A 14,151-nucleotide genomic window follows, 5' to 3' on the forward strand; every position below is an offset into this window, starting at 1 on the left:
CGTCATGGGCAGTTTCACCTTTGCCGGTGACAAGCACAACCTGTATACACACCAACACACATTGACCAGATCAACCCGGTACCTCAAAACAAGCATCTACGAGGACACGTGAACGACACCTTCATCCGCCACACACATGAGTACGGATGGTTTCCAATCAAACAATGGCGTTCTGGCTTCTTCCTCGATCAATCGTGCACACGACGGAATACATTACATCACGCTAAGACAACATCAGATCCCCCACACGAGCACCCAAAATTTTCATACAAAAGAATGGAGAGGCCTGGGAATCTGATTCCCATGCCAAAGAGGCTAGTATATCTACACATTCTACCGGGATCAGAAGCCTCTCTCTCGATCTCATCAAAGTGGACCCTGCTGGCAGATCACGTCGTGTGGTCATGGCTGATCCATGAATTTTTCCAAACCTCGGCCGAGAGCTTCGACGAGCGCGGTACCATCACTCCCATGGTGGTGTCAATCACCGTCATTTTAAGATCTATCGTGTCCATGTTTACAGTTTTCACTCAACCTGCTCGCCTATGAGGTCAAGGCCTACTAACAAGAAGGAGATGCCCTGGAACAATAGGAAGTAGAAGTGTATGCCCTGCTTCGTTAGCAGGCTGCGGGCGGCGGCCGTTAATAGTAGCAGCGACAGGGCGAGCTCCTTCTTGTATATCCGGTTGTGCTTCTTCTTCTTCCTGCCATCTTTCTTCGGACTATCCGATTGATCCTTCAGCATGGCGTCGAGGTTCGGGGCCGAGCCGGTTCTCTGGTGCCGCAGCTCCTTGGGTGGGACCGCCAAAGCGATGAGATCACCTTCTGAAGATCGGCCGGATTTCTTGGTCACCACCCACTCGTAGGCGCTTCCGAGCTGGAACAGGCCTGAGATCATGGCGTTGAACTTGGTCACGGACATGGTGTTCTCGAAGAGCAGGTACGGGATGATGAAAGGGAAGGACTTTGGAGATGGTAGGATGTTGAGCAATGACATCAGGGCAGGGATGTAGCATACGACCCAGTCAGGAGCTCCGCTTCGGGCACAAACATTGTCATCGGGAGGATGATGCAGAAGAGCGTGAAGGAGTAGAATGGCAGGATGAGCTTCCGGAGGAGGAAGAAGAGGAAGATCAAGTTGGCTTTCTTCCAAACCGAAATCTGCGGTAAAGGAAAAAAAAAGAGTTAATAAACAGGTACATTGGTAGGTTTGAGTGAGGTAAATTGTTTCTACCGCAATAGCAACAAGGAATTCAAGAAGCTAATCCGAGTAGCATATATAAATTCCTCCATGCTAATACAAAACAAACTGGTCTAACAGATAGTGTTACATTGCAGTGTATACAAGGCAAATGATGAGAAAGCATTTTTCAAAGTGTAACCTAAGCAACCAGCACAAAAGGCAAGTACTAAAGGAGAGGTCTCACAGAATTGTGTATTTAAAGACCCCATTTCAAAAGCACCAACATTTCAGAATTTTCGCTGAACATGTTAACATTATTGAAGCAATCTCTCACGTGCCCTGTCGATGTCTGTCCAGCTATATTTAGGTACAATAAAAAGAGCATAACAATACCTTGGACTTGATGATGTCTGGTAAGCAAAGCCTGAACAGCTGCATTGGACCGGAATGCCACCGATGTTGTTGCTTTCTGTAAGCCTCGTATGACTCGGGTAATTCACATTGGCACTTTAGGCAGTATAACAAACAATTCAGTTCAACTCAACTAGATACATTCATATTATAGTCAATTAATATGAACCGGAGGGAGTAGTAAATTGAATTGCCAAGTCACTTATCGAGAAGAAATTGGTCATATACAATACCTCAACATCATTGAGGAAGATAAACTTCCAGCCATGGAGATGTGCCCGAACTGCAATGTCCATATCCTCCACCGTAGTCCGCTCCATCCACCCGCCTGAATCCTCCAATGCCTTGATCCTCCAAACTCCAGCAGTGCCATTGAACCCAAAGAAGTTCAAGAACACGCCATTTACCTGCTGTTCCACCTCAAAGTGGAAGCACAGATTGATGTTCTGCAACCGAGTCAATAGGTTCTCATCCTTGTTCACGAAAGACCATCTTGCTTGCACCAGCCCCAATTCATCATTGTCCTGAAACAATAGCCCAATTGATAAACCAGAATTGGAATCCTAAACCAGGTAGTAACAAAAAGGAAGTACTCCAAAAAATTCCCCCTGAATTTACCTTGAAATGTGGGACGCTGCGCTTTAAGAAGTCTGGGTTTGGTTGGAAGTCGGCGTCAAAGATGGCAACAAATTCGTAATCCTTGACGTAGCTGCAGCCCATGGCGGACTTGAGGTTCCCGGCCTTGTACCCATCCCTGAGCACACGATGCCGGTAGAGAATCCGAGCTCCGTTCTGCTGCCACTTCGCAACCTCATCTCTGATGAGTGACTGCGTCGTCGGGTCGTCGGAGTCGTCCAACACCTGAACCAGGAAGTTGGACCTCGGCCAATCAAGGTTGCAAACGGCCGCAATCGATTGTTGATACACCTGAGGCGACGACCAGATGGTTAAACTATTGCAGAATTGTAGAGAAAAATAAGAGGCATCTGCGGAGCAACAGCTGAGTAATGCAGCGACACACTGACCTCCTTCTCGTTGCACATTGGTATCTGGACGAGCACCATGGGGTAGTAGCCGGCGTGAGGGTCCTCGGCGTCCGGCAGCGGCGAGGACTTAAGCTTTGGCTTGATGCGCTTCAGGTTGATGTAGAAGCAGCCAAGGCACTGGATGAGGCGGTCGGCGCTCTGGATGAGGAAGAGCACCACACACGCGTCGGTGAGGAACTGGAGGAGCGGCGCGAGGTAGGCGGCGCGGAGGCGCAGCCAGGAGCCGTAGAGCGACTCGACGCCGATAATGGGGAGGGCCAGCGCGGAGGCTGCGAGGTTCCAGCCGTTAACGTGCGCGGCCAGCTCGACGGCCAGGAGGAGCATGGAGAGGACGAGGAAGGCCCTGATGAAGGCGTAGAAGCGGGAGCGCAGCACGGGGCTCTCCGCGCCCGCGCCAGCGCCGGCGTCGGCGTCGGTCCGGCCGTCGGCCACCCGGCGCCTGGCGGCGGCGCCGAGGGCGACGGCGGCGGAGGCGAGCGAGGCCAGGCATCCCGCCGCGCGGTGCGCCTTGAGCAGCAGCACCCAGGTGATCTGCTTGGCGTTCTTGCCGCGGCCTCCCTTGCGGCGGGCACCGGTGGCGCCGGCGCCGACGAGGAAGTCCTCGTCGTCGTCCTCCGGCGAGATCTCGGAGATGGACCAGTTAGGGTTCTCCATCTTGACGACCACCGGCGTGCCCCGGTAGGCGTCGCCGCCGGCCCTACCGCCCCACAAGCCGGTCCATGGCGCCATGAATGGCCCGTCGAAGAACCCCAAGGCCTCCACCGGCACCGGCCAAGGCCTCGACCTTTCGTTTTCGTGCCCCAAATTAGACGCCCACTCCGCCACACACACACTATTCCTGGCGCTCCCCTCCCTGCTTTTAGAGCCCTCCGACTCCACCAACCCAGCGCCAACCTATCCCAAAGCTCCACTGTGCAGCGGCGAGCTTCACTCCACTGCCATTTTTTTGAGCTTAAGAAGAGGGGCAGAGGAGGGGGAGGCGGCGAGACTGGGAGGACGGACTGGGAACAGCTCAACGCGTCTAAAGAGAAATATTTTACTCCGTGAAGTAATTTCCCTTTTCTTCGCTGCAGGCCTTTTTCGTTTTTTAACTTTTGGGTATGGTTTTTATTCCGGAGATAATTACGGTGAGAAATTTACGCGGTTCCTGTGGTTTAAGAAGCGCACACGGGGTTAACATAATTTGTCTCTTTTTTTTTACTTTCAAAAGGGCAACAACATCATTGCATCGCAGCTCGTGAACTTTTGGCTTAAGTTTTGTTTTGTGACAAGGGATACATGGAACGTGCTTTGATGAAAACCAAAAAGAAATAATCTTGCCACAAATTTCTGTTTCATTTTCTGTTTGCTCATTTTTCTTTGTTCTTTTGCTTACTTGTCTTCATTTCTTGTAGGAGTAGTTACAGTGAAACTTTTATCTGGCTCCTCTGATTTTTCTAATGTTGAGAAAATTGCATAAACCAGCAACTCTTGGGGTCATTGTTGCACAAACCAGCGACTCAAATATTTTGTTGCACAAACAAGTGACTCTAGGGGTAATTGGTTGCATGGAGCTTTAATTAACAGATTATGCAATTAAACAACATGCTTGCAGAGAAGACTAAAACGGTTATTAGATGGATAGGCTCCAAACGAGTTTCCCCATGAGCGGTTTTCAGCCGCGTCCTCCAAACACGTTTTTTTTGTCCGGCGCGGTCCGATACAGTGTCCGGCGGCCCGAGACCGTCCCCGCCACACAGGGGACGCTCCGGGCACGCAGGACACAATAAAAAGCGAGGCGGGGAGTGGCGGGGCCGATCGAAGCGTCGCAGCTTTACCTTAATGGCGACGGAGGGGCAGGCGAGACGTCTCGTCTGTGCTGCGCAGCCTCCACGCGTTGCCGGCGTTCGCACGCCACCGCACGTTCCCACGCTTTCTTCCCGTTGTTTCTCGCATCTTCCCGCGCTTTCTTCCCGACGCCAGCGTCTATAAAAGGTCCTCCCGGCTCAATGGCAGCCACCACAGCCACCGGTATCCCTTTCTCCGCCACCGCTCTTTCTCGGGGCGGAGATTTGGCGTTAAGGGCTGCGGTTGGGATTTTCATTGGACCACCTCCAAAAATCCGTTCTTCAGAGTGGGTGATATAATCGACCGCTTGCACACACACTAATGGCGTTCTTCAGAGTGGGCCACATATACAGCTCGCCTTTACACCTCGCTAATGGCGTTTTACGTCCCGTCGAGGACTGCCGCCGGCGATTAACTATTCCCGCGCGATGACGATCGTTCCCACGCGTGCCCAATACATTGGCAAGTTTCGCCGGCGTTTCGACGACCTAGAGGTGGCGGCGGCGGAGGCGGAGGTTGCGGAGGCGGTGGCGGCCAGTAGTAGGCTGCGCGACTGCGAGTAACCGAGGCCAGTGTAGGCCGCGCGACGGCGAGTAGGTACGGCTGTTTAATTTTAGGTTAACTCGACTAACCATCTCCGTAAAGATGGTCCTTTTGGCCAATCAATAGTAATGAAAAAATCTTTTGCTTACTTACTCACTGCGGGCCCGGATACACCCAACGCGGCCACTTTCCGCGACCGCGGAGCGTCCGCGGAGACGCAAACCTGACATATATTTGGGCCAGGTTTGCGTCTCTGCGGACAGCCCGGTCACTATGCGTCGCCCCGCTGGAGCAGGGCCCAGACGCATTTTCGGTCACGGCGGACGTGCATCGCGCCGCTGGAAATGCCCTAATTGCTTAATCTGTTAATTAAAGCTCCATGCAACCAATTACCCCTAGAGTCACTGGTTTGTGCAACAAAATATTTGAGTCACTTGTTTGTGCAACAATGACCCCAAGAGTTGCTGGTTTGTGCAATTTTCTCTCTAATGTTTGACAAAATCCACTCTCTTCTTTGGGTAAGCAAGTTTGGATTTGGTCATTCACGGGAAAATATGGCAGCAACTTCAAGTTTCCTCCTTTCCCCTCTTTAACATGAGAGGAACAGTATTGACTATTGACGGTGTGGTAATGCGTTTTGCACTTCAGGCCGAAGTTTTCCCACATATGCCAAAAGCATCCCTCCGATCCTTCCGTTTTATAGAATGGTCCTCACATAACCATGGCTATTGGCTATGGAATGTGGCCTCATATTATGACGTGCTGTTTGGAAGGACGCTATAATTACATATGCGGGGGGCAACTTACGGGTACAAAATTCAATTCATAGACCTACCAAATTTGTACTGGTATTTAGCTTCACATTTATTTTAGAATAATATTTTATTCTTGGGTGACAACTCATTTCATGTACTTAAGGGCAAAAATAAAAGACAGACATGATGGTGTGGACATTGTACTTCAGATCAACACATTGTTCCTTATTTCAAATCATACCCGTCACTAGTAATGCTTCATTGTCTATATAAAAGACTTAATAAGCATACGTAATTAAAAAGTTTGTGCTCTAATTCAACGTATGATTGTACAATTGCTAAGATGTTTAACCATCAGTCGAGGACAAGCGGGAGGCGATCCTATGGCGTCGCAAACATGAACTAGTGGCCGCCTGTTTCGTCATGTGGATGATATGTAGTAGAAGTGTTTACAACTCTTGACAACTAGAAACCATTCAAATAAAATTCATTTTAAAATCATTGGCTCTTTTACAAGTTCTTTTTGAATTGCCTGGTTTTTTTACGAAAGATATGTACTACTTATTTTTATCCAAGTTTGTACAATTTCTCAAGATTTTTTTGTGAATGTGTGTAACACTGCAAAAGCTTAGAATTTTGTGAACGTATATGGTTGCCAAAGACATAGTGAAATCCACATTTTGGTTGCCCTCCTCAATCATAAATCATTACTCTTTGTGACATGGTCGTTCATCAGCACTCTAGTGAACACACAGATGCACACACGAGTCCGCCATGCTCAAGGCCTTCTTGACGTTGGCTTGTGCTTTTTTTTTTTTACGATTCTTTTGACGAAGAAGGTAGAGCAGGAACAAGTATGATTCCGTGGGATTCTAATGGCGCTTAATCGTCTTGGTATGCCGAGCCCTGCATTGCAATGATGTGCTAGAACCAGAAACAAATTTCACATGAGGCAAAATCGGTTGACGACCCGCGGGTGAAGGCGATTTGCACAAAAATAACCCAAAAGTGAAAGAAAAACACAGACTGACCCTCCGGGCAAACTATTTCACCCATCTAACCCTTTTGTGTGGCGCCCCTCCCATGGGCGCCACACATGGCAGTGTGGCGCCCGTGCCTGCGGCGCCACTCTCCCAGCCGACGTGGCGCCCTCGACGCTGAGCTGGTGCGCTGATCCGACGTGGCAGCATGTGTGGCGCCCCTCCCAGGGGCGCCACACTACTCTATATATAAAATTTCTGTCTAGAGATAACAGAATGTTGTGCTAGCTCAATTGGATGAAGCCTTTGCTTCCCAATCTTAGGTCATGAGTTCAAATCTCTGCATCACCTGAATTTATTTTTATTTTTAAAAATTATGCTAGACATTGTAGTATGTTTAAAACATGAAATCTAGCCTCGTACTGTTTTGTAGAGTTTTTTTTTTATATAGAAAACATGCAATCCCGAACTAGAAAAATGACAAATTCGCATCCGAAATGAAATGGATGTTAGTCCCTGCCTCGCAATGCTCTGAACCCGTTTCTTTTAAGTCCATGCCGAACGGACAAATGCAATCGCACTTTTCAGTCCAACAACCATTGAGTTACGATGTCAACTAGATGGGTACCACAGAGTGTCACTAGTCAATTCTGTACTGTCTATGTAATCTCTTTGAGGGTGAACAAAATCAGCACCATAATTGGACCATGGCAAACAGCAGGGCATCGTGCAGATTATGTAGCCCCAAAAAATTTAATTCCACAATTTTTCACCACTATTAACTGAATCCACATGACCATTGCATCACCCAAATATATTAAACTACTCTAATTTAATCTCTCGTGATTACTCAGATGTGCATAGATTATTTTCCACATGGACTGTCCTAAGCTCCATGCGTATGTACTGACGACTAAATAGTAAATACATCAATGCTTGCTTCCTGAATTTCCAATTTTCTATTCTTCGAAATAAGCATAGCAAGACAAGGTGTAGTAATCACACCACAAATCCATACCATTTTGTTCACCCGGAGATTGCGGATCCATTTTCCGTTGAGACTGTGGAGTCGGCTTGCCCGTCGGCCGTCCTACTCACCATATACGACATGACAATATCTTTGCACGATGCCCATTAGCGATTGATGATCGGGGGCGGACATGGCTGCACTCACCGTCTTCATAGAAGACACACGGCTTGCAGTGTCGGATCAAGCACCTAAGTTGCGCCATGCCTCACACGGAAGAAGGGTCAACGGACGGACTCGCTAGGCTGCTCAATAGATCTAGCGGGAACTCCATCCCCGGAAGATCGCAACTATAAGTGAAACTATCTACACTTACCGACCACTTTGTGACCTCAGCATTCGGTACTAGCCGCACAATTTGCTCTCATTAACGCGAACTCCAGTACAGACTCCTCAAGCTCCGTGCATCAAGTCTTCGAAGGAACTAAGGACTAGATGAATTTATAGCCTCGCAAGAGCAAGTAAACTCATCAAAATATGGATACTATATTTTCTACATAGTACCAAGTGTGCATGAAAATCATGATAAAAATAATTTGGAGGACCATACTCATAACATGTTGATCGAACATAAAGTTGGTGACTTCATATGGGAGTAAGTGGTGGTTTCTAGGCCTGCTCAACATAAAATCACAACTGAGTGCTTGGCTAAGAAAATATACATTTCTACCATGCCACTGTTCGGTTGGGACTAAAGAGTGATCAAAACCTCATTCGATAGACGTGCGATAAAAAAATAACTAGTCACTGTCTGATCCAATTATTCAATAATAATTTCATAAGATTCAAAGGGGTGGGCATGTTATATGTCAACTAACAAGCAGATTTCACCCACCATGGTTAATTTAGACAAGGTGCTACTAACAATGGATTGGAGATAGATTTCCAGAACACTATATGCTACAGATATTTAGTTATTTATTGTTGCTGATATGTAAGCGAGGTTTGTCAGCTTGCTTATGCTTGCATAAACTAAATCTCTTCTGCATGCCTGTACCTCTTGATCACCGTGGTGCTGGCTGTTTTGTAGAGTATTTTATTCAGTTTGCAAGCAAGAGAAAATAAAAAAAAAACTCTACAAAACAGTACGAAGCTAGATTTCATGTTGTAAACATACTACAATGTCTAGCATAATTTTTAAAAATAAAAATAAATTCGGATGATGCAGAGATTTGAACTCATGACCTGAGATTGGGAAGCAAAGGCTTCATCCAATTGAGCTAGCACAGCATTCTGTTATCTCTAGACAGAAATTTTATATATAGAGTAGTGTGGCGCCCCTGGGGGGCGCCACACATGCTGCCACGTCGGATCGGCGCACCAGCTCAGCGTCGAGGGCGCCACGTCGGCTGGGAGAGTGGCGCCGCAGGCACGGACGCCACACTGCCATGTGTGGCGCCCATGGGAGGGGCGCCACACAAAAGGGTTAGATGGGTGAAATAGTTTGCTCGGAGGGTCAGTCTGTGTTTTTCTTTCATTTTTGGGTTATTTTGTGCAAATCGCCGCGGGTGAAGGAGTGGACTCATCGGATTAGCTGCGGAATTAGTTTCCGTCGACGAGTTCCCTGCCGCAAAACGGAACCCACGCATCTCGACTGTGGCTCCGACATTGTCTCTCTCTCTCGCCCCGTGAAGAAGAGAAGAGCCGCTCCAGCCGCCCATACCAAAGCTCCCCGATCCGACGGCAGACGATGCCCACCAAACGCGTCCGTTTCAAACTGCGCCGTCCGATGGACCTACCTTTTCCCCGTACGTGGCCCCAGGCCGGTAATAAAGAAAGCGACAGCGAAGCGAGGGGAAAGGCAGGCAGGAGGCAGTAAAAGGCAAAGCGTAACGGAGCGTGTGCGGCCCACGCCGTCCCTGAACGCAGAGATCGACGGACGGGCATACCGCATACGTGGGGCCCCGTCACGAAACGGTGACGGGATACGGATACGGGACCATGCCGCGCGCGTTCTTCCCGTATCTTCCTTGTGCTGCCGTCCGTCGCGTCGTCTTCGCCGGTGGCTGGTCAGGTCATCCCGCGACGAGACGTCGGTCGGGGTCGGTGTCGCGGCGATGGTGCGTGACGAGCGGGCGTCACCAAAGGCAAAGGAGCGTCCAGTGGCAGTGCAGCGCGCGCTGAGGTTTGGAAGGAGCACGCGCGCGCGCACTCGTGTGCCAATCAATGCCGCCATCAATGGGATCGGCGGGTGGGTGTGCCGGCGGAGCTTGCACGGCACGACACTCAAAGCCCGTGTCCCTCCCTCAGTCCCTCGGCAGGACGGAGAGGCCCTGCTGCCCATGGATACATACATGTGCGCATTAACGTGCCAGTGGATCAGGGACATACATGTGCGTGTAACCACCGCGTGCTTAAGCCGCTGCTGCTTCTAAACCCCCGTACGATGGAAGATACCTCAACATGTTGCCATTGCACGCCCTGCTAAAATGGGCAGTCATGGAAATAGGTATGGGTATGTCTCGCTCCGGGTAGGCATGGTACATGCAACGCAACGCAACGAGGGGCATGTCGCAACAGCATAGCCAGCAGGCAAGGGTCGCAAGCTCTTCAACAAGGAAACACATGTCTCCTTTTTTGAGAGAACACGGCACTTTATTGATTAATATAAACCATTACACAAAGTCTGCCGGATGCAATTCGGGATAGAGTTTCTAAAGATGACAGAAATAAAGTGCTCCGCAGAGCGAGCTAAGGTGTGTGCCGCGACATTACACTGACGATAAACATGAACAAAAGACACCGAGGTAAACCCAGAGGCTTGGGCTTTGATGTCTTGAACCACCACTCCAACAGAACTCCGATCGTTTTCAGAACCGATCAGTCGTTGGATCAAAGAGGGGCAATCCGATGCCACAATCACTTTGTCGAATCCTTCCGTTTCAGCCAGGGACAGAGCACGGCGGACCGCCAGCGCTTCAGCAACTTCCGGCATTGTAACCTCCATACCAAGCTCGCTACAAGCCAGCGAGCATTCACCCATGTGGTTCCGGATTACAATGCCTATACCCATCCGACGTGAAGGGGGAAAGAGTGCAGCATCAACATTGATATAGACCATTCCTTCCGGCGGCGGAGACCAACGAGGCAAAGAGGCAGCCTCACGCCTAGTAGAAGAACCTGGTTTAAACAATGTGCAGTTCGATCATCTCGACATAAGCTTTGCACTGCTCAGCAACGCTGTGTGGGTGTCTCGAAGGTTCACCGTTTCTCACAGAGTTCCGAGCCGTCCATAGGTGCCACACACCAACAACCAGCACCATTCTTTCTCTGTCAGTAGATCTTGACAAAAAATCAAAGACCCATGATTTGGAACAGACGAAGCTTTTACGTCTCAAATGGAAACCATAGAGATGCTTAATCACCCGCCAGAACTCCTTCGCATATTGACAGAATAGAAAACAATGGGCTGCCGTCTCCTCCCGGCCACAGACGCTACAGGCTGCTGATGCAGGGATGTGGCGCCGGACCAACTGAGAACCTGACGGAAGACAATCATGGGCAAAACGCCAGATATTAATCTTCATCTTCCCTGGTGCCTTTATTGCCCACAATTTCTTCCAAAAAGCAGAATCATCCTGCAAAGCCGAGTGTGAGCCCCGACCCTTCTTGCTCTGATCCAGAAAAAACTTTTCATTCCTTGCAAGGTGATATGCCGAGCGGACAGTATACTCGCCATACTTTGTCAGAGGCCACGACAGAAAATCGTCGCCGCCTCGCTGACTGATTGGAATTTCAAGAACCCGATTCGCTACTGATGGCGTGTATTTCACACGTTCGTTGGGCAACCCCAAGAGGAAGGTATGATGCGCACAGCAGCAAGTTTTCCCTCAGAAAGAAACCAAGGTTTATCGAACCAGGAGGAGCCAAGAAGCACGTTGAAGGTTGATGGCGGCGGGATGTAGTGCGGCGCAACACCGGAGATTCCGGCGCCAACGTGGAACCCGCACAACACAACCAAAGTACTTTGCCCCAACGAAACAAGTGAGGTTGTCAATCTCACCGGCTTGCTGTAACAAAGGATTAACCGTATTGTGTGGAAGATGATTGTTTGCAGAGAAAATAGTAAAAACAAGTATTGCAGCAGATTTGTATTTCAGTATTAAAGTTCACTAGCGGTGTCTCTCCCATAAGATAAATAGCATGTTGGGTGAACAAATTACAGTTGGGCAATTGATAAATAAAGAAGGCATGACAATGCACATACATATCATGATGAGTATAGTGAGATTTAATTGGGCATTACGACAAAGTACATAGACCGCCATCCAACTGCATCTATGCCTAAAAAGTCCACCTTCGAAGTTATCATCCGAACCCCCTCCAGTATTAAGTTGCTAACAACGGACAATTGCATTAAGTATTGCGCGTAATGTAACTAGTGACTACATCCTTGAACATAGCACTAATGTTTTATCCCTAGTGGCAACAAGACATCCATAACTTTAGTGGTTCTTGTCACTCCTCCGCATTCACGGAGGCATGAACCCACTATCGAGCATAAATACTCCCTCTTGGAGTTACTAGCATCAACTTGGCCAAAGCATCTACTAATAACGGAGAGCATGCAAGATCATAAACAACACATAGACATAGTCTTGATAATCAACATAACAAGTATTCTCTATTCATCGGATCCCAACAAACGCAACATATAGAATTACGGATAGATGATCTTGATCATGTTAGGCAGCTCACAAGATCCGACAATGATAGCACAATGGGGAGAAGACAACCATCTAGCTACCGCTATGGACCCATAGTCCAGGGGTAGACTACTCACACATCACACCGGAGGCGACCATGGCGGCGTAGAGTCCTCCGGGAGATGATTCCCCTCTCCGGCGAGGGTGCCGGAGGCGACCTCCTGGATCCCCCGAGATGGGATCGGCGGCGGCGGCGTCTCCGGAAGGTTTTCCGTATCGTGGCTCTCGGTACTGGGGGTTTCGTCACGGAGGCTTTAAGTAGGCGGAAGGGCAGGTCAAGAGGCGGCACGGGGGCCCCACACCACAGGGCCGCGCGGCCAAGGGGGGGGCCGCGCCGCCCTAGGGTTTGGCTCCCCCGTGGCCCCTCTTCGTCTCTCCTTCGGACTTCTGGAAGCTTCGTGAGAAAATAGGCCCCTGGGCTTTGATTTCGTCCAATTCCGAGAATATTTCCTTACTAGGATTTCTGAAACCAAAAACAGCAGAAAACAGCAGAACTGGCACTTCGGCATCTTGTTAATAGGTTAGTTCCGGAAAATGCACGAATATGACATAAAGTGTGCATAAAACATGTAGATAACATCAATAATGTGGCATGGAACATAAGAAATTATCGATACGTCGGAGACGTATCGGCATCCCCAAGCTTAGTTCTCGCTCGTCCCGAGCGGGTAAAACGATAACACGAGATAATTTCTGGAGTGACATGCCATCATAATCTTGATCATACTATTTGTAAAGCATATGTAGTGAATGCAACGATCAAAACAATATGTATGACATGAGTAAACAAGTGAATCATAAAGCAAAGACTTTTCATGAATAGCACTTCAAGACAAGCATCAATAAGTCTTGCATAAGAGTTAACTCATAAAGCAATAATTCAAAGTAAAGGTATTGAAGCAACACAAAAGAAGATTAAGTTTTAGCGGTTGCTTTCAACTTGCAACATGTATATCTCATGGATATTGTCAACATAGAGTAATATAATAAGTGCAATAAGCAAGTATGTAGGAATCAATGCACAGTTCACACAAGTGTTTGCTTCTTGAGGTGGATAGAAATAGGTGAACTGACTCAACATTGAAAGTAAAAGAATGGTCCTTCAAAGAGGAAAAGCATCGATTGCTATATTTGTGCTAGAGCTTTGATTTTGAAAACATGAAACAATTTTGTCAACGGTAGTAATAAAGCATATGCATCATGTAAATTATATCTTATAAGTTGCAAGCCTCATGCGTAGTATACTAATAGTGTTCGCACCTTGTCCTAATTAGCTTGGGTTAACACTGATCATCATTGCATAACATATGTTTCAACCAAGTGTCACAATGGGGTACCTCTATGCCGCCTGTACAAGGGTCTAAGGAGAAAGTTCGCATTGGATTTCTCGCTTTTGATCATTCTTCAACTTAGACACCCATACCGGGACAACATAGACAACGAGATAATGGACTCCTCTTTTAATGCTTTAAGCATTCAACAACAGATTAATATTCTCATAAGAGATTTGAGGTTTTATGTCCAAAGCTGAAACTTCCACCATGATTCATGGCTTTAGTTAGCGGCCCAATGTTCTTCTCTAACAATATGCATACTCAAACCATTTGATGTGAAAACCGCCCTTACTTCAGACAAGACAAACATGCATAGCAACTCACATGATATTCAACAAA

At 48.2% G+C, this 14,151-nt stretch overlaps 1 protein-coding gene across 1 annotated transcript; it reads right to left on the minus strand.

Annotated features, from left to right (window-relative positions):
* Nucleotides 1-236: 236 nt before the first annotated feature.
* Nucleotides 237-3,481, minus strand: LOC124652225 (probable xyloglucan glycosyltransferase 9). The gene is given in 6 exon segments (XM_047191250.1): nt 237-1,032; nt 1,035-1,161; nt 1,577-1,690; nt 1,828-2,118; nt 2,213-2,521; nt 2,620-3,481. Coding segments are annotated over 6 exon segments (2,097 nt in total). The 5' UTR covers nt 3,370-3,481; the 3' UTR covers nt 237-526.
* Nucleotides 3,482-14,151: the final 10,670 nt, after the last annotated feature.

Source organism: Lolium rigidum, chromosome 5 (genome assembly GCF_022539505.1).
Source record: "Lolium rigidum isolate FL_2022 chromosome 5, APGP_CSIRO_Lrig_0.1, whole genome shotgun sequence".
Lineage (NCBI taxonomy): Eukaryota > Viridiplantae > Streptophyta > Magnoliopsida > Poales > Poaceae > Lolium > Lolium rigidum.